This window comes from Bombina bombina, chromosome 6, assembly GCF_027579735.1.
Source record: "Bombina bombina isolate aBomBom1 chromosome 6, aBomBom1.pri, whole genome shotgun sequence".
In the NCBI taxonomy this organism is placed as follows: Eukaryota; Metazoa; Chordata; class Amphibia; order Anura; family Bombinatoridae; genus Bombina; species Bombina bombina.
This window is the reverse complement of record NC_069504.1, coordinates 703,045,520-703,067,812: the sequence shown is the minus strand read 5'-3', so window position 1 is coordinate 703,067,812 and position 22,293 is coordinate 703,045,520. Positions and strand designations below refer to the sequence as shown.

Genomic DNA, 22,293 nt, shown 5'->3' with positions numbered 1-22,293 from the left:
TGGGGTTGGATCCTCCGTAATATCTGTGTATTTATACAGCTCCTCTCTATTACCGTTATACACAGTGCAGACACCTCTGGGTTGTAATCCTCAGCAATATTTGTTAATATACAACTCTCCCCTATTATAGTTCCATACCCTTTAGCCACATCTGTAGTGGGATAGTCCTATAATTTTCGTGTATCTATAATGGCATAGTTACATATAGAGCAGCCATGTTCCTAGTGGATCCTTAGTAATACAAAAGTGTTTAATACTAATTAAATGCTGTTCTGCTACTTCTGCTCTCTCGGGAATGGCCTTGCTAGGTTTTTAGGTCACAGATTTGTTTTTGAAGGTCTTGGTGTCCCACCTGAAAGAGTGATTTTACCCTCTAAAAAGGTTTTAAGCTGGGTTTGGTTTGGCATCCAGAAGTGCTGGTGAGTTTGATACCTGCCTTTGTAACTTTTAACACTAATCCTGTGCATGTCTGCAAAGCATACTGCCTTGTCAGCCTAACCCTGCGCCTCCCTCTTAACTTTCAAAAAGGGATCTGCTGTGCGTCTGTGAGAGAAAATATTGAAAATCAAAAAGAAAAGTTTCTTATGGTCACCCTTCGTTAAAGGGACATGAAAGTCAAAAAAATGTTTTATATATAATTTAGAGCAAAAAAAAACAACTTTCCAATTTGTCTTCCTTCTCTTGGTATACTTTGTTGATGAGCTTTCCTAGGTAGGCTCAGGAGGGTGCCTGTGTTTTAAGAACTATATGTGCTCAAGACACATTCACCCCCTGAGCCTACTTTAATAAGATAAGTAAATTGGGCCTGTTTTATTTTTTTATTATGCATTTAATCCTGACTTTCATGACTCTTAACACATGAATGTATGTGTGTTTAATTTGAAAGCCACATATCCTACAACATTATACAAATATTTTTGGCAGCCACAGAAAGACTGCAACATATTATTTCTAAACATTATGAATGTGCCGTCACCTTCAGTATATAATGTGTATATGTATTTAAATTATAATGTATGGTTGTGTATAGATAGGTTTAAATATTAAGCTCTCTTATTTGTTTAATTGACACACTGTTCATGCATCTTTCTTAGTTAATGAAAATAAAATCCTATTTCACTAAGAAGTCATTAGGGTGCAATTTAAAAATGTCACTCTATGGAAAAAGTGTCTTAAAGCATAAATTGAGATCCTGTAATAAAAATATGTTTAGGTAAATGTTCCAGCAGATACCTATTCAGTGCACATAATGGAATGCTTGCATGAGAGGCTGCAGAACTGTTCATGTACGTGCCACTTGCATGTCTGTCTGTCCATATGCACAGAGAATCCCTCTAAACGTCTTGCTGCTTAAAACTTATACTACCAAGCATGGCAGCCAGATATGTTCCCTATCTTACCCTATAATTTCATTATTATAATAATATTATTAATATTGTTTTGTGTATCTTTATTGGTGCTGGAAGGGACATTACTATTTAATCTGAATACAAGCATTGTTGCATTATTCTTCTATAAGCCAAAATGCTTTTAGTGATAGTTACTTTTTTTTTTTTTTTTATGGTACATGGTAGTGGAGAATGACATGTAGGTAGTGTGAGTAGTGCACAAATTGCATGCTCTATGTGTTTAACCTTTTTGCAGTTAAAGACCCAATCAGGGGCATAGAGATTAGTTCATTCTAAATGTTGTTGTTTTTTCTTTTACTGTGCATGTAACCTGCAGGTCATATGACTGTCGGTTCTATGCACTCACATTCTCCAATCATTCCTTCTCACAATGCTGCCAACACTGACTGAGCTGATGTGATAGGTATATGCAAACCCTCCACAAGTCATGTGCACAGTAAAAGTGATCACATTTACTAGGGTCATTTTTTACAATAGAAGTATATTTTAAATTTAAAAATGCTTGTCATTGGATTTAAAATGCAAATGCCCCTTTGTATAGCACTATATGTGTTTTATATATATATAGTCTTCTGGCTGCTGTGTTTTTATTTTGTTTTAAATAATATGGGTTTTTTTTTTTCAACAATATATATTTTTTGTATAATACTGTTCCAAATAGAGGATTATCATTTTACCCAAAGTACAGCATCATTTTTATTTGGGAAATTAAGACCCCTACTATGCTCCAAACAATTTCTCTCACCCCATTAAATTAAATTATAATGCCTCTATTCTATGTATTTCTTCTCCTCTTACAATTTGGAGGTCTTGCTTCTTTTCTCTTTTTTTTTTCCTCTTCCTCCTCCTCCCTCTCCTTTTTGCCCTCGTTTGGTGCCCCATTATGCCTGTAGGTGACTGCGCTCCTGGAAGAGAAGCGGAATCTGATATCTGAAAACAAAATGCTCCGGGAGCCAGAGGATGAGTCTAGTGGCAGCCTAGGAACCCCCCAGTTGTTCAACAAAAAGTTGCTCCTGTTACAAAGTCAGATAGAACAACTGCAGGAGGAGAATTACAGGTAATATTGAATATTTTGGCCTGTTTTTTTTTTTTTCTGAAGCAAGAGAGTATTAATGCATAAGTTTACTAGGCCCATACCTAGGGTGGTAGAATTTAAAGGGGCTGCAGATCGCACAGGACTGACCTATGCAAAAAAATATACCTCTTGGCTCTCATCATAATATTATATTCCATATTTTGTGGGTGCAAAGTCAGAGGAAAAAGAATAGAAAGTTAATAAGGGACTTAAAGGGACAGTAAAGTCAAAATTAAACTTTCATAATTCAGATAGGACATGCAATTTTAAACAGCTTTCCAATTTTACTTTTATCATCAAATTTTCTTTCTTTTCTTGGTATTCTGTATTAAAAGCTTAACCTAGGTAGACTCATCTATTTTCTTAAATAATAAAATTCAAGTAGACTGTCCCTTTAGAAAACTGATGGGCAGCACAATAGATTGGGTCAGATGGTAAGTTGTGCTATGTAGCGCTTGTATTTTACTCTGTAACCATGCACCTTATATCATAAGGCTTTAGAATGTATTGAAGAGCTATAAATACATGAGGATGTTAATAAGAAAGCGTTAGTAGTTAGAGGGTCACAATCTTAATATTCATTCAACATTAGACTGTACACCCTGTTTCTTTTTTGCTTTCAGGCTGGAGAGTGCTAGAGATGATTATAGACAGCGGTGCCAGGAACTAGACAGGGAAGTGCAGGAATTACAACAACGGAACCACGACTTGACAGGATTAGCACATGAAGCCCAGTCATTACGGGACGAGATGGATGTGCTTAGGTAAGTTGAGAGTTGGATAAAACATACGCTGAGTAATAAAAATTCCTTTTTATTTTGAAAAGTTTGGATCCCATATATTCTGTGATTAAATAGATGTGGTAAGGATTATGGGGACACAGCCAGTAAAACGATGATTTACAACCATGTCTGCTCTCTCAGGCACTCTTCAGACAGAGTGGGGAAACTGGAGTCTCTAGTGGAGTCATACAAGAAAAAGCTTGAGGATCTGGGTGACTTGAGGCGTCAAGTAAAGCTGCTAGAGGAGAGAAACACGGTCTACATGCAGCGCACCTGTCAGCTGGAGGAAGAGCTTCATAAGGCCAACGCCTCCCGTGGACAAGTGGAGACACTTACTCGTCAGGTATGAGAAAACTGAAAAACTAATGATCTGTATATAATAAGCATTTAAATAGAAGCATTTTTTGCAATATACTTTCTTTAGCATAAATGCTTTCAGTAAAAGTTATTACTGTTTTTCAGTGGCATGCGCCAGGGCCGTCTTTAATATTGATTGGACCCTGGGCAAAAATTTTCTTGGGCCCCCACCCCATGCAATTTTGCTCTCCACCCCAACATCCCAAAAAACAACTAAATCAATTTTTCTTTCATGTAATTAGCAGGAGTCCATGAGCTAGTGACGTATGAGATATACATTCCTACCAGGAGGGGCAAAGTTTCCCAAACCTCAAAATGCCTATAAATACACCCCTCACCACACCCACAATTCAGTTTTACAAACTTTGCCTCCGATGGAGGTGGTGAAGTAAGTTTGTGCTAGATTCTACGTTGATATGCGCTCCGCAGCAAGATGGAGCCCGGTTTTCCTCTCAGCGTGCAGTGAATGTCAGAGGGATGTGAGGAGAGTATTGCCTATTTGAATGCAGTGATCTCCTTCTAAGGGGTCTATTTCATAGGTTCTCTGTTATCGGTCGTAGAGATAATCTAAAGAAATAAAGAGAAAAGAGCGCCCAAACGCATCTAAGTGCAGACAGTCTAAAAAATTTATTGTTTCACATATAAAAGTCACACATAAGAATAACACTCACAATTTAAAAGTCTAAAACAAGCATTGTACGATATCACCCAATGCGTTCTCCTCTCCTTCAGCTTCAATGGCGTTGCGTGCAGCGTCAGTAACCCGGATGTCTGTGGGTGTGTAGAATCCTGGCCAATCCGGCAATTGCTTCCCTAGATCAGCTCCGCGTTGCCGATTGGCTGTAGGGGTCACTCTCTCAATATGGAGATAAGTTCCTATACCGTGTTAAAATCATTAATATTGATGTAAAATACATAGATGGTTGTTCACGTGTGGAAACTTCCTGCAAAACAGTAACACTGTTTTTAATTTGAGCGCTCAAAGAGGAGAACGCATTGGGTGATATCGTACAATGCTTGTTTTAGACTTTTAAATTGTGTGTTATTCTTATGTGTGACTTTTATATGTGAAACAATACATTTTTTAGACTGTCTGCACTTAGATGCGTTTGGGCGCTCTTTTCTCTTTATTTCTTTAGATTATCACTACAAGTTCGTTATGGGACTTTTCTAAGGAGCAGCCTGCACTTTTTACCAATCAAAAGGAGCATTGACTTTTAACTGGACATTCGTTTTTTAACATTTGTAAGACTTTTTACATCTATTTATATCATTGTATGTCACCTTAACATTGTTTGAGGAACATTAATTACAAATTGTAATACTCATTAGAGATCTAATAGAGATATATCACTACCTAGATTTTAAGCAGCGCCTGTACACTTTCCTTGTCTTTATCGGTCGTAGAGATTCATCTCTTACCTCCCTTTTCAAATCGACGATATACTCTTATATATTTAGAGATAAAGGGTTGGGGGGAGTAGATTTGTGAGAATTTTGCCAGATTTTACCTGAATTGACGTTTTACATATAATATTCAGATATTGAGATTATTGATTCTGCAAAGAAGCAAAACCTGGAGTGGATTACTCACTAGGAAACCTAACAACAACTAGACAAACTAGTTGTAACTGAGAGTACAACAAAGTTATAAAGAGAGAGTAAATCCACTAGTGTCTAATAACACTATCACATCTACTAATATCATAAGGTTTTCCAAAGAAAATAGTGTTGAAAAATTGGTTCCCATTCATTCATACATTATAGTTTATTAGGCTAAGGAACTCACACTCATACAAGTAGCAAAAGCTGTAAATTAAAACCACTTGAACTCTGTGATTAGCATAATAGCCTTAAAGTTAATATGTCACTATTAGATATCCTCAATCCAAAAGATTTAAAGTTAACTAAGCCCTTACAATCCGAGGGCTGTTTTACTTTTACATATGCAATAAACGATATGAGGATATAGTATTAACTATTTGGTACTTAATATATCACAAGAGTAAGCAAAGTTAAAAACGGACGATAGGAGAGACAAAGCTGCCCCTATCGGACCCCTGACGCGCGTTTCACGAACGCTTCCTCAGAGGGGGTCCCCCTCTGAGGAAGCGTTCGTGAAACGCGCGTCAGGGGTCCGATAGGGGCAGCTTTGTCTCTCCTATCGTCCGTTTTTAACTTTGCTTACTCTTGTGATATATTAAGTACCAAATATTTAATACTATATCCTCATATCGTTTATTGCATATGTAAAAGTAAAACAGCCCTCGGATTGTAAGGGCTTAGTTAACTTTAAATCTTTTGGATTGAGGATATCTAATAGTGACATATTAACTTTAAGGCTATTATGCTAATCACAGAGTTCAAGTGGTTTTAATTTACAGCTTTTGCTACTTGTATGAGTGTGAGTTCCTTAGCCTAATAAACTATAATGTATGAATGAATGGGAACCAATTTTTCAACACTATTTTCTTTGGAAAACCTTATGATATTAGTAGATGTGATAGTGTTATTAGACACTAGTGGATTTACTCTCTCTTTATAACTTTGTTGTACTCTCAGTTACAACTAGTTTGTCTAGTTGTTATACTCTTATATATACCATTACCTCTACTGATTCTCGTTTCAGTACTGGTTTGGCTTTCTACAAACATGTAGATGAGTGTCCTGGGGTAAGTAAATCTTATTTTCTGTGACACTCTAAGCTATGGTTGGGCACTTTGTTTATAAAGTTCTAAATATATGTATTCAAACATTTATTTGCCTTGACTCAGAATGTTCAACTTTCCTTATTTTTCAGACAGTCAGTTTCATATTTGGGATAATGCATTTGATTTAATCATTTTTTCTTACCTTCAAAAATTTGACTTTTTTCCCTGTGGGCTGTTAGGCTCGCGGGGGCTGAAAATGCTTCATTTTATTGCGTCATTCTTGGCGCAGACTTTTTTGGCGCAAAAATTCTTTTCCGTTTCCGGCGTCATACGTGTCGCCGGAAGTTGCGTCATTTTTTGACGTTATTTTGCGCCAAAAATGTCGGCGTTCCGGATGTGGCGTCATTTTTGGCGCCAAAAAGCATTTAGGCGCCAAATAATGTGGGCGTCTTATTTGGCGCTAAAAAATATGGGCGTCGCTTTTGTCTCCACATTATTTAAGTCTCATTTTTCATTGCTTCTGGTTGCTAGAAGCTTGTTCTTTGGCATTTTTTCCATTCCTGAAACTGTCATTTAAGGAATTTGATCAATTTTGCTTTATATATGTTGTTTTTTCTCTTACATATTGCAAGATGTCTCACGTTGCATCTGAGTCAGAAGATACTACAGGAAAATCGCTGTCTAGTGCTGGATCTACCAAAGCTAAGTGTATCTGCTGTAAACTTTTGGTAGCTATTCCTCCAGCTGTTGTTTGTATTGATTGTCATGACAAACTTGTTAATGCAGATAATATTTCCTTTAGTAAAGTACCATTGCCTGTTGCAGTTCCTTCAACATCTAAGGTGCAGAATGTTCCTGATGACATAAGAGATTTTGTTTCTGAATCCATAAAGAAGGCTATGTCTGTTATTTCTCCTTCTAGTAAACGTAAAAAATCTTTTAAAACTTCTCTCCCTACAGATGAATTTTTAAATGAACATCATCATTCTGATTCTGATGACTCTTCTGGTTCAGAGGATTCTGTCTCAGAGGTTGATGCTGATAAATCTTCATATTTATTTAAAATGGAATTTATTCGTTCTTTACTTAAAGAAGTTCTAATTGCTTTAGAAATAGAGGATTCTGGTCCTCTTGATACTAATTCTAAAAGTTTGGATAAGGTATTTAAATCTCCTGTGGTTATTCCAGAAGTTTTTCCTGTTCCTAATGCTATTTCTGCAGTAATTTCCAAAGAATGGGATAAATTGGGTAATTCATTTACTCCTTCTAAACGTTTTAAGCAATTATATCCTGTGCCGTCTGACAGATTAGAATTTTGGGACAAAATCCCTAAGGTTGATGGGGCTATTTCTACCCTTGCTAAAAGTACTACTATTCCTACGTCAGATGGTACTTCCTTTAAGGATCCTTTAGATAGGAAAATTGAATCCTTTCTAAGAAAAGCTTATCTGTGTTCAGGTAGTCTTCTTAGACCTGCTATATCTTTGGCTGATGTTGCTGCAGCTTCAACTTTTTGGTTGGAAACCTTAGCGCAACAAGTAACACATCATGATTCTCATGATATTATTATTATTCTTCTTCAGCATGCTAATAATTTTATCTGTGATGCCATCTTTGATATTATCAGGGTTGATGTCAGGTTTATGTCTCTAGCTATTTTAGCTAGAAGAGCTTTATGGCTTAAGACTTGGAATGCTGATATGGCTTCTAAATCAACTCTACTTTCCATTTCTTTCCAGGGTAACAAATTATTTGGTTCTCAGTTGGATTCTATTATTTCAACTGTTACTGGCGGGAAAGGAACTTTTTTACCACAGGATAAAAAATCTAAGGGTAAAAACAGAGCTAATAATCGTTTTCGTTCCTTTCGTTTCAATAAAGAACAAAAACCTGATCCTTCATCCTCAGGAGCAGTTTCAGTTTGGAAACCATCTCCAATCTGGAATAAATCCAAGCCAGCCAGAAAGGCAAAGCCTGCTTCTAAGTCCACATGAAGGTGCGGCCCTCATTCCAGCTCAGCTGGTAGGGGGCAGGTTACGTTTTTTCAAAGAAATTTGGATCACTTCTGTTCACAATCTTTGGATTCAGAACATTGTTTCAGAAGGGTACAGAATTGGTTTCAAGTTGAGACCTCCTGCAAAGAGATTTTTTCTTTCCCGTGTCCCAGTAAATCCAGTAAAAGCTCAAGCATTTCTGAATTGTGTTTCAGATCTAGAGTTAACTGGAGTAATTGTGCCAGTTCCAGTTCAGGAACAGGGGATGGGGTTTTATTCAAATCTCTTCATTGTACCAAAGAAGGAGAATTCCTTCAGACCAGTTCTGGATCTAAAAATATTGAATCGTTATGTAAGGATACCAACGTTCAAGATGGTAACTGTAAGGACTATCTTGCCTTTTGTTCAGCAAGGGAATTATATGTCCACAATAGATTTACAGGATGCATATCTGCATATTCCGATTCATCCGGATCATTATCGGTTCCTGAGATTCTCTTTTCTGGACAAGCATTACCAGTTTGTGGCTCTGCCGTTTGGCCTTGCTACAGCTCCAAGAATTTTTACAAAGGTTCTCGGTGCCCTTCTGTCTGTAATCAGAGAACAGGGTATTGTGGTATTTCCTTATTTGGACGATATCTTGGTACTTGCTCAGTCTTTACATTTAGCAGAATTTCATACGAATCGACTTGTGTTGTTTCTTCAAGATCATGGTTGGAGGATCAATTTACCAAAAAGTTCATTGATTCCTCAGACAAGGGTAACCTTTCTGGGTTTCCAAATAGATTCAGTGTCCATGACTCTGTCTTTAACAGACAAGAGGCGTCTAAAACTGATGGTAGCTTGTCGAAACCTTCAGTCACAATCATTCCCTTCGGTAGCCTTATGCATGGAAATTCTAGGTCTTATGACTGCTGCATCGGACGCGATCCCCTTTGCTTGTTTTCACATGCGACCTCTTCAGCTTTGTATGCTGGATTACACAAAGATATCTCAATTAATATCTTTTAAAACCGATTGTTCGACACTCTCTAACGTGGTGGACAGATCACCATCGTTTAATTCAGGGGGCTTCTTTTGTGCTTCCGACCTGGACTGTAATTTCAACAGATGCAAGTCTCACAGGTTGGGGAGCTGTGTGGGGATCTCTGACGGCACAAGGAGTTTGGGAATCTCAGGAGGTGAGATTACCGATCAATATTTTGGAACTCCGTGCAATTTTCAGAGCTCTTCAGTTTTGGCCTCTTCTGAAGAGAGAATAGTTCATTTGTTTTCAGACAGACAATGTCACAACTGTGGCATACATCAATCATCAAGGAGGAACTCACAGTCCTCTGGCTATGAAAGAAGTATCTCGAATTTTGGTTTGGACGGAATCCAGCTCCTGTCTAATCTCTGCGGTTCATATCCCAGGTGTAGACAATTGGGAAGCGGATTATCTCAGTCGCCAAACGTTGCATCCGGGCGAATGGTCTCTTCACCCAGAGGTATTTCTTCAGATCGTTCAAATGTGGGAACTTCCAGAAATAGATTTGATGGCGTCCCATCTAAACAAGAAACTTCCCAGGTATCTGTCCAGATCCCGGGATCCTCAGGCAGAGGCAGTGGATGCATTATCACTTCCTTGGAAGTATCATCCTGCCTATATCTTTCCGCCTCTAGTTCTTCTTCCAAGAGTAATCTCCAAGATTCTGAAGGAATGCTCGTTTGTTCTGCTGGTAGCTCCGGCATGGCCTCACAGGTTTTGGTATACGGATCTTGTCCGGATGGCCTCTTGCCAACCGTGGACTCTTCCGTTAAGACCAGACCTTCTGTCACAAGGTCCTTTTTTCCATCAGGATCTGAAATCCTTAAATTTAAAGGTATGGAGATTGAACGCTTGATTCTTCGTCAAAGAGGTTTCTCTGACGCTGTGATTAATACTATGTTACAGGCTCGTAAATCTGTATCTAGAGAGATATATTATAGAGTCTGGAAGACTTATATTTCTTGGTGTATTTCTCATCATTTTTCTTGGCATTCTTTTAGAATTCCGAGAATTTTACAGTTTCTTCAGGATGGTTTAGATAAAGGTTTGTCCGCAAGTTCCTTGAAAGGACAAATCTCTGCTCTTTCTGTTCTTTTTCACAGAAAGATTGCTATTCTTCCTGATATTCATTGTTTTGTACAAGCTTTAGTTCGTATAAAACCTGTCATTAAGTCAATTTCTCCTCCTTGGAGTTTGAATTTGGTTCTGGGGGCTCTTCAAGCTCCTCCGTTTGAACCTATGCATTCATTGGACATTAAATTACTTTCTTGGAAAGTTTTGTTCCTTTTGGCCATCTCTTCTGCCAGAAGAGTTTCTGAATTATCTGCTCTTTCTTGTGAGTCTCCTTTTCTGATTTTTCATCAGGATAAGGCGGTGTTGCGAACTTCTTTTGAATTTTTACCTAAAGTTGTGAATTCCAACAACATTAGTAGAGAAATTGTGGTTCCTTCATTATGTCCTAATCCTAAGAATTCTAAGGAGAAATCGCTGCATTCTTTGGATGTTGTTAGAGCTTTGAAATATTATGTTGAAGCTACTAAATCTTTCAGAAAGACTTCTAGTCTATTTGTTATCTTTTCCGGTTCTAGAAAAGGCCAGAAAGCTTCTGCCATTTCTTTGGCATCTTGGTTGAAATCTTTAATTCATCTTGCCTATGTTGAGTCGGGTAAAACTCCGCCTCAGAAAATTACAGCTCATTCTACTAGGTCAGTTTCTACTTCCTGGGCGTTTAGGAATGAAGCTTCGGTTGATCAGATTTGTAAAGCAGCAACTTGGTCCTCTTTGCATACTTTTACTAAATTCTACCATTTTGATGTATTTTCTTCTTCTGAAGCAGTTTTTGGTAGAAAAGTACTTCAGGCAGCGGTTTCAGTTTGAATCTTCTGCTTATGTTTTTCGTTAAACTTTATTTTGGGTGTGGATTATTTTCAGCAGGAATTGGCTGTCTTTATTTTATCCCTCCCTCTCTAGTGACTCTTGTGTGGAAAGATCCACATCTTGGGTAATCATTATCCCATAAGTCACTAGCTCATGGACTCTTGCTAATTACATTAAAGAAAACATAATTTATGTAAGAACTTACCTGATAAATTCATTTCTTTCATATTGGCAAGAGTCCATGAGGCCCGCCCTTTTTTTGGGGTGGTTATGATTTTTTTGTATAAAGCACAATTATTCCAATTCCTTATTTTATATGCTTTCGCACTTTTTTCTTATCACCCCACTTCTTGGCTATTCGTTAAACTGAATTGTGGGTGTGGTGAGGGGTGTATTTATAGGCATTTTGAGGTTTGGGAAACTTTGCCCCTCCTGGTAGGAATGTATATCCCATACGTCACTAGCTCATGGACTCTTGCTAATATGAAAGAAATGAATTTATCAGGTAAGTTCTTACATAAATTATGTTTTTTTATTATTATTAGCCCAGCGGTGGATCATCCACTGCTGGGCTAATCATTTAAAAAAAAAAAAAAATGCAATATGTGAAACTGGACCTAAGCAGTACTAATAAGTAAATAAATACATAAATTCTTCCACTGTGGATTCATTTAATATTCTTTTTGAATGTGATTCTGGTGTGAGGTTAGCTGGTTAAAGAGATTTAGGGCAGCCAACAGGAGCAAAGCAAGGTAAAGGAGGAAGCATGGAGGTGCAGACAAATATAAGTTTACTGACTGGAACAGCAGAACTACTATGGGAAGCTGTAAAATCTGAGACAGAGAGAAAATAAAAACTATAAAAATAAACCTTTCATTAATGTGTGAAGTATCAGCATGAAGCTATACATCAGCCACACCAGCACATGTCGCTTCTTTGCTAGGAACAAGTTCCCTCTCACCCTGAACTAGACAATGCTGCATGGGAAGGGGCGTGTGTGCACGCACTTATTCTTCCCACTGACACCTTTCTACAAAGCACTATTCCCCTAACAAACTTCAGTTAGTTGATCTTAGGGCCACAGCAGAAAGAGCAGGGCTAAGGGGACCAGTAGACTGGATGCTGTCTGTCCAAGGCTGCATGGATACAGTGTGAGATGAGTCACACAGCCTCAAGACTGAAGAGAGCAGTGTATGCAGCTGCACAGATGCTCAAATCCTCATGTGCCTGCCGCTCCAGCTTTCTGCTGCATGCGCCTACAGTCAGCCCTACCCAGAAACAATCCCCACCACCAGAGCAGTTACCTGGTAACAGTGGTAACCCCAGTAGGACCTTTTCTGATGCAGTGGGAAATGGCTGGATGCCGAGTTAGGGCTTTGCATTCAGTGCTGCACAGTGCAAATCTAAAACAGCACATGGCACTAGCTTGGCATGTCACATGAAACCGGCACGGTCTGGCACAGTTTTTAAAAAAAATATAAGCAGAGTACTTTTGACTGTGACAGTATTAGGACTGAATGTGTGTGTTCCCCATGTCACATCAGCAGTCTGGTATGAACCATTAAAAAAAAAAAAAATTTTTTTTTTTTTAGGACTCTTGGGCCCCTCAACAGAGACTGGGCCCAGGGCAGCTGCCCCTTTTGCCCTGTGTTAAAGACGGTCCTGGCATGCGCACATATTCTGCGAAGGCCCGTGCACTAGTATTCAAGCAACACACCTTCTGAGAGTCAGTAGTGACTTGTATGACACAGATTAAGTTTACAGAAGCAATACACACCACCACCAGCTCTTTGAGCAGGCATGGTGTTTAAATACTGATGCACAGCCCTCCCAGGACATGTGAGTATGCTGCAGAAAACCATAATAACTTTTACTTGAAGCATTTTTGCTGATGAAAGTATATTGCAAAAATGCTTCTATTTCAAATTGATATGCACCCATGCTCATTTCATTTTTTACCTTTCTATCCCTTTAATGTTAAAGGCACTTGACACCCAAATGTTTATGCACTTGAAATTGATGCAATGTAGCTGTAAAAATTTGACTATAAAATATCACCTAAACCTCTCTATGTAAAAAAAGGAAGATATTTTATCTCAAAATGTCCTGATTAGCCACATCCCTTTCTAAAGGGGCTTAAGCAGTCAATCCGGATGCTAGTCTCGGGACTTGCAAGGGAGCGTGCATCTGGCATGTGCAGGCACAGTCATGTTATTTATTTTCCTCATAAGTTAAGGAAGTTTACTATGAAATCTCATAAGATCACAGTAAAGCAAAGTGTGACATCAGCACTGATGAAGCTGATTGGCTTATTATTTTATTTTTTTATGTGTGTTTGTTTTCAATTTTCAGCTGACTGAAGCTACAACATATCTGTTCACACAGCACTTACTATTGTGAGCTGAAAACATTTTTAGGTAAAATATCTTCCTTTTTTACATAGAGATGCTCATATGGTATTTTCTAGTTATCTTTTTACAGTTACGCTGCAACAGTTGGGAGAGTCTAAATAAAGAAAAGAAGGCTGATACAATATAGCCAGAGAGACTATATTAGCCATACTGTACTAATGAAAGCTTGTTTCAAGCTGCTCTGAAGATATACTGTATGTGTATAAAGTTGTTCTGGTCGTGTACAACAAGAGCTTTAGAATTCCTCCGTCTCCCTAGTGGTTGAGAACACATTTTCAATCGCACTTCTATATACTGATTGGTTCTATTAATCCAACCTTGCAGCTTGGGTGCCAAACTAGACATTCTAGGAAAGATTTTTCTTTTTCCCCTTAAAATATTACAATTTGTTATATCTGGAAGTGAAGTCTTAAAGGTAAATGCATTACTTCCATGTCCTTGTTACACTAGCTGATAACTACTATTAATGAGCTGTCACTTGGCCAGTTGGTTAACTCCAAGGTCGTCCTATCTTTTTTTTTTTCTTAATTCCCCCCCCCCTTCCCTGCTCTTGCCGTACAGATTTTCACATGTACCATCATTCTACTAGAACAATTTTTTTTTTTTTAGCATAGTTAACATATGGTCTGTCTACCTCAGATATTTTTTCTACATGTATATTCCAGATTCAAGATTTGCATAAGAAGCACTCAACTGAGTCTCTGCGAGCTGAGAAATGGCAGTTTGAATTCCAGACACTAAAGGAAAAGTTTGATGCTTTGCAGAAGGAGAGAGAGGCAAGTCTGTATTATGCAACACATTTGGGTTCCATTATTCATTTATTTTTTTTACTGAAATCTAGATCTTTTGTTTTCATATGAAAAAAAATAAAAAATTAGAAAAAATTATTTTGCAATACTACTTCCCATTATCATAATGCTTTAAAGGGACACATGCAAAAAGAAAATGGCTTAATGCTTTATATGAAAATAGAGGTGCAATAATAAAATGTTCTGTGTTTTTAAATATGTTTAACCCCTTTTGCAGAGTCATCTCCTGAGCATCCATGCACTACAGGAAACTAGCTGAAAATATCTGCTATGCTAATGACAAGATTCATGTGTGTGTGTAGCCACCAATCAGCAGATAGTTTCTAGTAGTGCATTGCTGCTTCTGAACCTACTTTGCTCTTTTGGTATCCTTTTGTTGATAAGCATAACTAAGGAAATTTGATAATAGAGCATATTTAAAGAGACTTTTCAATTAACTTCTATCTGATTCATAAGCGTTCAGTTTTGACCTACATGTCCCTTTTTAATATATTTTGGTATTCTACATCATCTTAAATCTGTTCATGATTGTGTCTTCATCCCATTAGAATTTTTGACCTACCTTTTTAATGTTAAAATCTTTTCAGCTGATTAGCCCAGGAACAACTATACCTGTGAAATACAGTATGTTGCTTTTGGGTATCTGCTGAGCCCCCATCTAACAAAGTTTAAAGATACCTAGAAATCTATTTGAAATACAAAGCAGTGCATTTGAATAACAAGTATATAGTAATAATTAATTTAAAGGACCACTAAATACAGTAGAATTGAATAACTGACAAATACACAATTTAAAGAAGATGCAATAGCACTTGCTTTGAATTTGTTTTTGTATATTCAAGAATTATTTCTTTTTAAAGACACAATGAGTCCATGGATCATGTTCATTACTTATGGGATATTCACCTCCTGGTCAGCAGGAGGAGGCAAAGAGCACCACAGCAGAGCTGTTAAACAGCTCCTCCCTTCCCTCCCACCCCAGTCATTCTCTTTGCCTACGTTAGTGATAGGAAGAGGTAAAGTGAGGTGTTAGTTATAGATTCTTCAATCAAGAGTTTTATTATTTTTAAAGTAGTACAAGATTGTGCTACTTTTGTTCTAGGGTGTAGCCGTAGTCCATATCAGTCTCTTCAGTAGAGCTTTTGGTGGCTTTAGAGCAATACTGTGCCTCCCATACATTTCTGCTGCCCTTATTCTGATGGCCTAAGCAAACTTAACTCAGGCTCTATCATTTTCCACAGGGCTATGGGAGGGAGAGGACCTCTTAAACCTGCTGAACTGTCCTGTTGTCGGACAGCATTAAGGTAAGTGCTGACTTTTTATTCTGGGAATATCAAAGACTCGGAGGAGAGTGGGCACTTTAATCAGATTAACACCTAAGGCTCAGAAATAGGGGGCTCTTTGTGTTGGGACATTATGCTCTCTAGGTATGGAGGGTTGTGTTGACATCTTAAGTACAGGCACTGGGGCTGGGAGTTAAGCTAAATTTTTCACTTTTTTATTTTATTTCACTATGTGAAGCCGGTCGGGTGGTGTGCATTTACTAACGCCCGCGATGGGCGGGATTATGGTTTTGCGCACTTTGTAATACACTGCGCAATTTTCAGTCCTTCTATGGTGCACGGTGCTGTTCCGGGTATACTGTGGAGCATCGCACTAGAACCGCATGGTCTTTTCACTCAGAGCAAGCGGTTGCCTAGTGCTTTTGAGCCCTTGTCATCGGCAGACTGCTTAGAGATCGCTGGAGATAGTAGAGGTGGTGTCTGAATATTATTTTATTTAACGGAGCATACGTTTTTCTCCAACATTGGTGTGTCTGGTCCACGGCGTCATCCATTACTTGTGGGAAATGTTCTACCCCACAGGGAAAGGCAAGGAGAGCACACAGCAAGAGCTGTCCATATAGCTCCCCCTCTGGCTCCGCCCCCCAGTCATTCTCCTTGCCGCTCTGAACAAGTAGCATCTACCACGGGGATGGCGAGGAGTTTGTGGTGTTAGTTGTAGTTTTTTATTCTTCTATCAAGAGTTTGTTATTTTAAAATAGTGCTGGCTTGTACTATTTACTCTATAACAGAAAAGTGATGAAGATTTCTGTTTAAGAGGGCTATGATTTTAGCACAAGTAACTAAAATCCATTACTGTTACCACGCAGGACTGTTGAAACAAGAGAACTTCAGTTGGGGGTAACAGTTTGCAGACTCATCTGCTTCAGGTATGACTAGTCTCCTTCTAACAACACAGGCTAATGCTAGATGACAGTCATTTTTCCCCTCAGGGGAAACGGTAAGCCATTTTTCTTTCACCTCAGCAAAAAAGATAACAGGCTTCCCCTTTTTGTTTTTTATGCTGGTAGACACTGTTAGGGGCTAAATCGATTGGTTTTTATTACAATATTATACCATTTGAAATATTTTATAAGCTCACATACACTTGGGAACGTTTTTTATTGATCTGGCTTGTTTTAGACACCTAAATCTAGTCAGGAAGGCCCCTTCACTCTAGTGTGCTGAGGGAGGAAGCCTCATTTTGGCACTTCAGCTGCGCAGTTGAATTTCAAGGCAGTGCATGCAGATTCATGTGAGAGGGTCCTGTGGTTCAGAAAGTGACTCCAAAAGGCTTTTTTCTGTGAATGGTGACCCCTAAGGAAGGTAAAAAGCTGCAGCAAGGCTGTAGCTGGGATGGTGGTGTATAAAACGGTTAAATCCAACAATTAGCTCCGGTTTGCTTGTTTTAAGAGCTAGAGTCTCCATATTTGCTGTGCAATACTTTCTAAGCATTAAGACACTGGGGTCCAAATTTCAGAAAAATCGGATATTGCCTTCATAGTTTTTTGAACATTCAGAAATAAATGTGTCATTTTATTATTTAAAGAGACAGTAACGTTTTTGTTTAAAATAGTTTTTATTGCATTGTTTGCCTGCCTAAATCTGTTTAATATGTCTGTTCCATCAGATAACCTATGTTCTGTGTGTATAGAGACAAATGTGGTTCCCCCTTCGAGTGTTTGTTATAATTGCGCCATAGCGTCCAAACAAAATCAGGACAGCTCTGTTATTTTTCATAATGTTGCCCAAGATGATTTATCTAATGAAGGTAGTGGGGATAGCTCTACATCCTCTCCTTCTGTGTCTACACCAGCCTTGCCCGCGCAGGCGACACCTAGCGCGCCAGTGCTTATTTCTATGCAACAATTATCAGCAGTAGTGGATAATTCTATAGCAAATCTTTTTTCCAAACTGCCAGCCTTTCAGAGAAAGCGTGATTGTTCAGTTTTAAATACAGATAAAAAGGATGAACAATCAGACGCTGACGATGCCTTATCTATTTTACCCACACATCAATCGGAATTGGCTGTGAGGGAAGGGCTGTCTGAGGGTGAAATTTCAGACTCAGGTAAAATTTCTCAACAGGCAGAACCTGATCTAGTGGCATTTAAGTTTAAGCTAGAACATCTCCGCGCTTTGCTTAAGGAGGTATTAGCTACTCTGGATGACTGTGATTCCATGGTAGTACCAGAGAAGTTGTGCAAATTGGACACATTTTTAGAGGTCCCAGTGCACGACGACGCTTTTCCAATACCTAAGAGGGTAGCGAACATAGTGGAAAAGGAGTGGGAGAAGCCAGGTGTACCCTTTGCCCCACCTCCTATTTTTAAGAAAATGTTTCCCATAGTAGACCCTAGAAGGGACGCATGGCAAACGGTCCCGAAGGTTGAGGGAGCTGTTTCAACACTAGCAAAGCGCACAACTATTCCTATAGAGGACAGCTGCGCTTTCAAAGATTCTATGGATAAAAAATTGGAAGGATTGCTTAAAAAGATTTTTGTTCAGCAAGGGTTCATCCTTCAACCAGCTACGTGTGTTTATTACTGTCACTTCAGCGGCGTCCTTTTGGTTCGAAGAACTAGAAAGGTCGCTCCAGAAAGAGACTTCCTATGAAGAAGTCATGGACAGAATTCACGCATTAAAGTTAGCTAATTCCTTTATATTGGATGCCGCCTTTCAAATAACGAAATTGGCCGCGAAAAACTCAGGTTTTGCTATAGTAGCGCGGAGGGCGCTTTGGCTAAAATCCTGGTCGGCAGATGTGTCGTCCAAGACTAAGTTACTGAATATTCCTTTCAAGGGTAAGACCCTTTTTGGGCCGGAATTGAAGGAAATTATTTCAGACATCACTGGGGGTAAGGGCCATGCCCTCCCACAGGATAGGCCTTTTAAGGCTAAGAACAAGTCTAATTTTCGTTCCTTTCGCAATTTCAGGAACGGACCGGCTAATAACTCCACTGCCGCTAGACAAGAAGGTAACGCGGCCCAGCCCAAACCCGCTTGGAAGCCCATGCAAGGCTGGAACAAGGGTAAACGAACCAAGAAACCTGCTGCTGCTACCAAGACAGCATGTAGGGGTAGCCCCCGATCCGAGACCGGATCTGGTAGGGGGCAGACTATCTCTCTTCGCTCAGGCTTGGGCAAGAGATGTTCTGGATCCCTGGGCACTAGAGATAGTTTCCAAGGGATACCTGTTAGAATTCAAGGGACTTCCTCCAAAGGGAAGGTTCCACCTGTCTCGCTTATCTTCAGACCAGATAAAGAAACAGGCATTCTTACATTGTGTAAGAGACCTATCAAAGATGGGAGTGATAAACCCAGTCCCCTCCGGGGAACAAGGTCTAGGGTTTTACTCAAACCTGTTTGTGGTTCCCAAAAAAGAGGGAACTTTCAGGCCAATTCTGGATTTAAAGATATTAAACAAGTTCCTCAGAGTTCCATCCTTCAAGATGGAAACCATTCGGACAATCTTACCAACAATCCAGCAGGGTCAATTTTTGACTACCGTGGATCTAAAGGATGCGTATCTGCATATCCCAATCCACAAATCTCATCATCAGTTCCTGAGGTTCGCCTTTCTGGACAAACATTACCAGTTTGTGGCTCTTCCATTCGGTTTAGCCACCGCTCCCAGAATTTTCACAAAGGTGCTAGGGTCCCTTCTAGCGGTCCTAAGACCGAGGGGCATCGCTGTAGCACCTTATCTAGACGACATCCTAATCCAAGCGTTGTCTCTTTCCAAAGCGAGGGCTCATACAGACATTGTGTTGGCTTTTCTCAGATCTCACGGGTGGAAAGTGAACATAGAAAAAAGTTCACTGTCACCGTCCACAAGGGTTCCTTTTCTGGGAACAATAATAGATTCTGTGGAAATGAAGATCTTTCTCACAGACGTCAGAAAGACAAAGCTTCTAAAAGCTTGTCGAGTTCTTCACTCTATTCCTCAACCGTCCATAGCTCAATGCATGGAAGTAATAGGACTAATGGTCGCAGCAATGGATGTGGTTCCTTTTGCTTGAATTCATCTAAGACCATTACAGCTGTGCATGCTCAATCAGTGGAATGGGGACTATACAGACTTGTCTCCCCAAATTCAAGTAGACCAGGTAACCAGGGACTCACTTCTCTGGTGGTTGACCCAGGATCACCTGTCTCAGGGAATGAGTTTCCGCAGACCGGAGTGGGTCATCGTCATGACCGACGCCAGCCTCTTGGGGTGGGGCGCGGTCTGGGACTCTCTGAAAGCTCAGGGCCTATGGTCGCGGGAAGAGTCGCTTCTCCCGATAAACATTTTGGAACCAAGAGCTATATTCAATGCGCTCCTGGCTTGGCCTCAGCTAGCGGAAGCCAGGTTCATAAGATTTCAGTCGGACAACATAACGACTGTTGCGTACATCAATCATCAGGGGGGAACAAAGAGTTCCTTAGCGATGAAGGAAGTAACCAAGATAATCCAATGGGCAGATAATCACTCCTGCCATCTATCTGCTATTCACATCCCAGGAGTAGACAACTGGGAGGCGGACTATTTGAGTCATCAGACTTTCCATCCGGGGGAGTGGGAACTCCATCCGGAGGTCTTTGCTCAGTTAACCCAATTATGGGGCATTCCAGACATGGATCTTATGGCGTCCCGTCAGAACTTCAAGATTCCTTGCTACGGGTCCAGATCCAGGGATCCCAAGGCGACTCTAGTGGATGCATTAGTGGCGCCTTGGTTGTTCAACCTAGCATATGTGTTTCCACCGTTTCCTCTCCTCCCCAGGCTCATAGCCAGGATCAAACAGGAGAGGGCCTCGGTGATTCTGATAGCTCCTGCGTGGCCACGCAGGACTTGGTATGCAGACCTGGTGAATATGTCATCGGCTCCACCATGGAAGGTACCTTTGAGACAGGACCTTCTAGTACAAGGTCCATTCGAACATCCCAATCTAGTTTCTCTGCAGCTGACTGCTTGGAAATTGAACGCTTGATTTTATCCAAGCGTGGGTTTTCAAATTCTGTGATTGATACTCTGGTCCAAGTCAGAAAACCTGTGACTAGAAAGATTTACCATAAAATATGGAAAAAATATATCTGTTGGTGTGAATCCAAAGGATTCTCCTGGAGTAAGATTAAAATTCCAAAGATTCTCTCCTTTCTCCAAGAAGGTTTGGATAAAGGATTGTCAGCTAGTTCTCTAAAAGGACAGATTTCTGCATTATCCGTCTTGTTGCACAAACGACTGGCAGCTTTGCCAGATGTACAAGCTTTTGTTCAGGCTTTGGTTAGAATCAAGCCTGTTTACAGACCCATGACTCCTCCTTGGAGTCTAAATTTAGTTCTTTCAGTTCTTCAAGGGGTTCCGTTTGAACCTTTACATTCCATAGATATTAAGTTACTATCTTGGAAAGTTCTGTTTTTGGTTGCTATTTCTTCTGCTAGAAGAGTTTCTGAATTATCTGCTTTGCAGTGTGATCCACCCTATCTGGTGTTCCATTCAGATAAGGTTGTTTTGCGTACTAAGCCTGGTTTTCTTCCAAAAGTTGTTTCCAACAAGAACATCAACCAGGAAATAGTTGTTCCTTCTTTGTGCCCGAATCCAGTTTCAAAGAAGGAACGTTTATTACACTATTTAGATGTTGTTCGTGCTTTAAAGTTCTATTTAGAAGCAACAAAAGATTTTAGACAAACCTCATCCTTGTTTGTTGTTTACTCTGGTAAGAGGAGACGTCAAAAAGCTACTGCTACCTCTCTCTCTTTCTGGCTGAAAAGCATTATCCGCTTGGCTTATGAGACTGCCGGACGGCAGCCTCCTGACCGTATCACAGCTCACTCTACTAGGGCTGTGGCTTCCACATGGGCCTACAAGAACGAGGCTTCTGTTGACCAGATATGTAAGGCAGCGACTTGGTCTTTTCTGCACACTTTTGCCAAATTCTACAAATTTTATACTTTCGCTTCTTCGGAGGCTATTTTTGGGAGAAAGGTTTTGCAAGCCGTGGTGCCTTCCGTTTAGGTAACCCGATTTGCTCCCTCCCTTCATCCGTGTCCTAAAGCTTTGGTATTGGTTCCCACAAGTAATGGATGACGCCGTGGACCGGACACACCAATGTTGGAAAAAACAGAATTTATGCTTACCTGATAAATTACTTTCTCCAACGGTGTGTCCGGTCCACGGCTGTAAGATTCTATTATGACTTATCTTAAGTAGGATCGCAACTGCCGGAGCTGTTACTTTTAAATTGTATCACTCTAAGCAACAGACTATTGTATTAGCATAGGCTGTGTTCTTTCAGAGTGAGATTTTATCAAATGACACTTTGGTCAATAACGAGGGATATGGCAACAAATGATATAGCGATAATGCTATTCATGAAAAGAAATTGTTACTTTTACTCTCAATGTAACAGGCAGTGTTATGGCTATGAACTCTCACTTAATAATCCTGTGTACAAGTGTGAGGTCTTGTGATGTGCAGCTGCTGACAGGCTTCAGTGACTCCTTCTGTGTAGCCAGGAACTAGCGCAGTGAAACTTGAATCTGCAGGTAGAGGCGTGACTGACTGCAGGGGAATTCCCTTTCGGTGACGTCAC

At 39.8% G+C, this 22,293-nt stretch overlaps 1 protein-coding gene across 2 annotated transcripts in view; it reads left to right on the top strand.

Annotated features, from left to right (window-relative positions):
- HOOK2 (hook microtubule tethering protein 2) overlaps positions 1 to 22,293 on the top strand; it is a 113,038-nt gene that overhangs the window by 19,795 nt on the left and 70,950 nt on the right. For both annotated transcript variants that reach the window (XM_053717844.1, XM_053717843.1), the window contains exons 9-12: positions 2,303 to 2,466; positions 3,108 to 3,248; positions 3,408 to 3,609; positions 14,250 to 14,360. In XM_053717844.1, the coding sequence (XP_053573819.1) occupies positions 2,303 to 2,466; positions 3,108 to 3,248; positions 3,408 to 3,609; positions 14,250 to 14,360 (618 nt within the window). The remainder of the gene's footprint in view (positions 1 to 2,302; positions 2,467 to 3,107; positions 3,249 to 3,407; positions 3,610 to 14,249; positions 14,361 to 22,293) is intronic.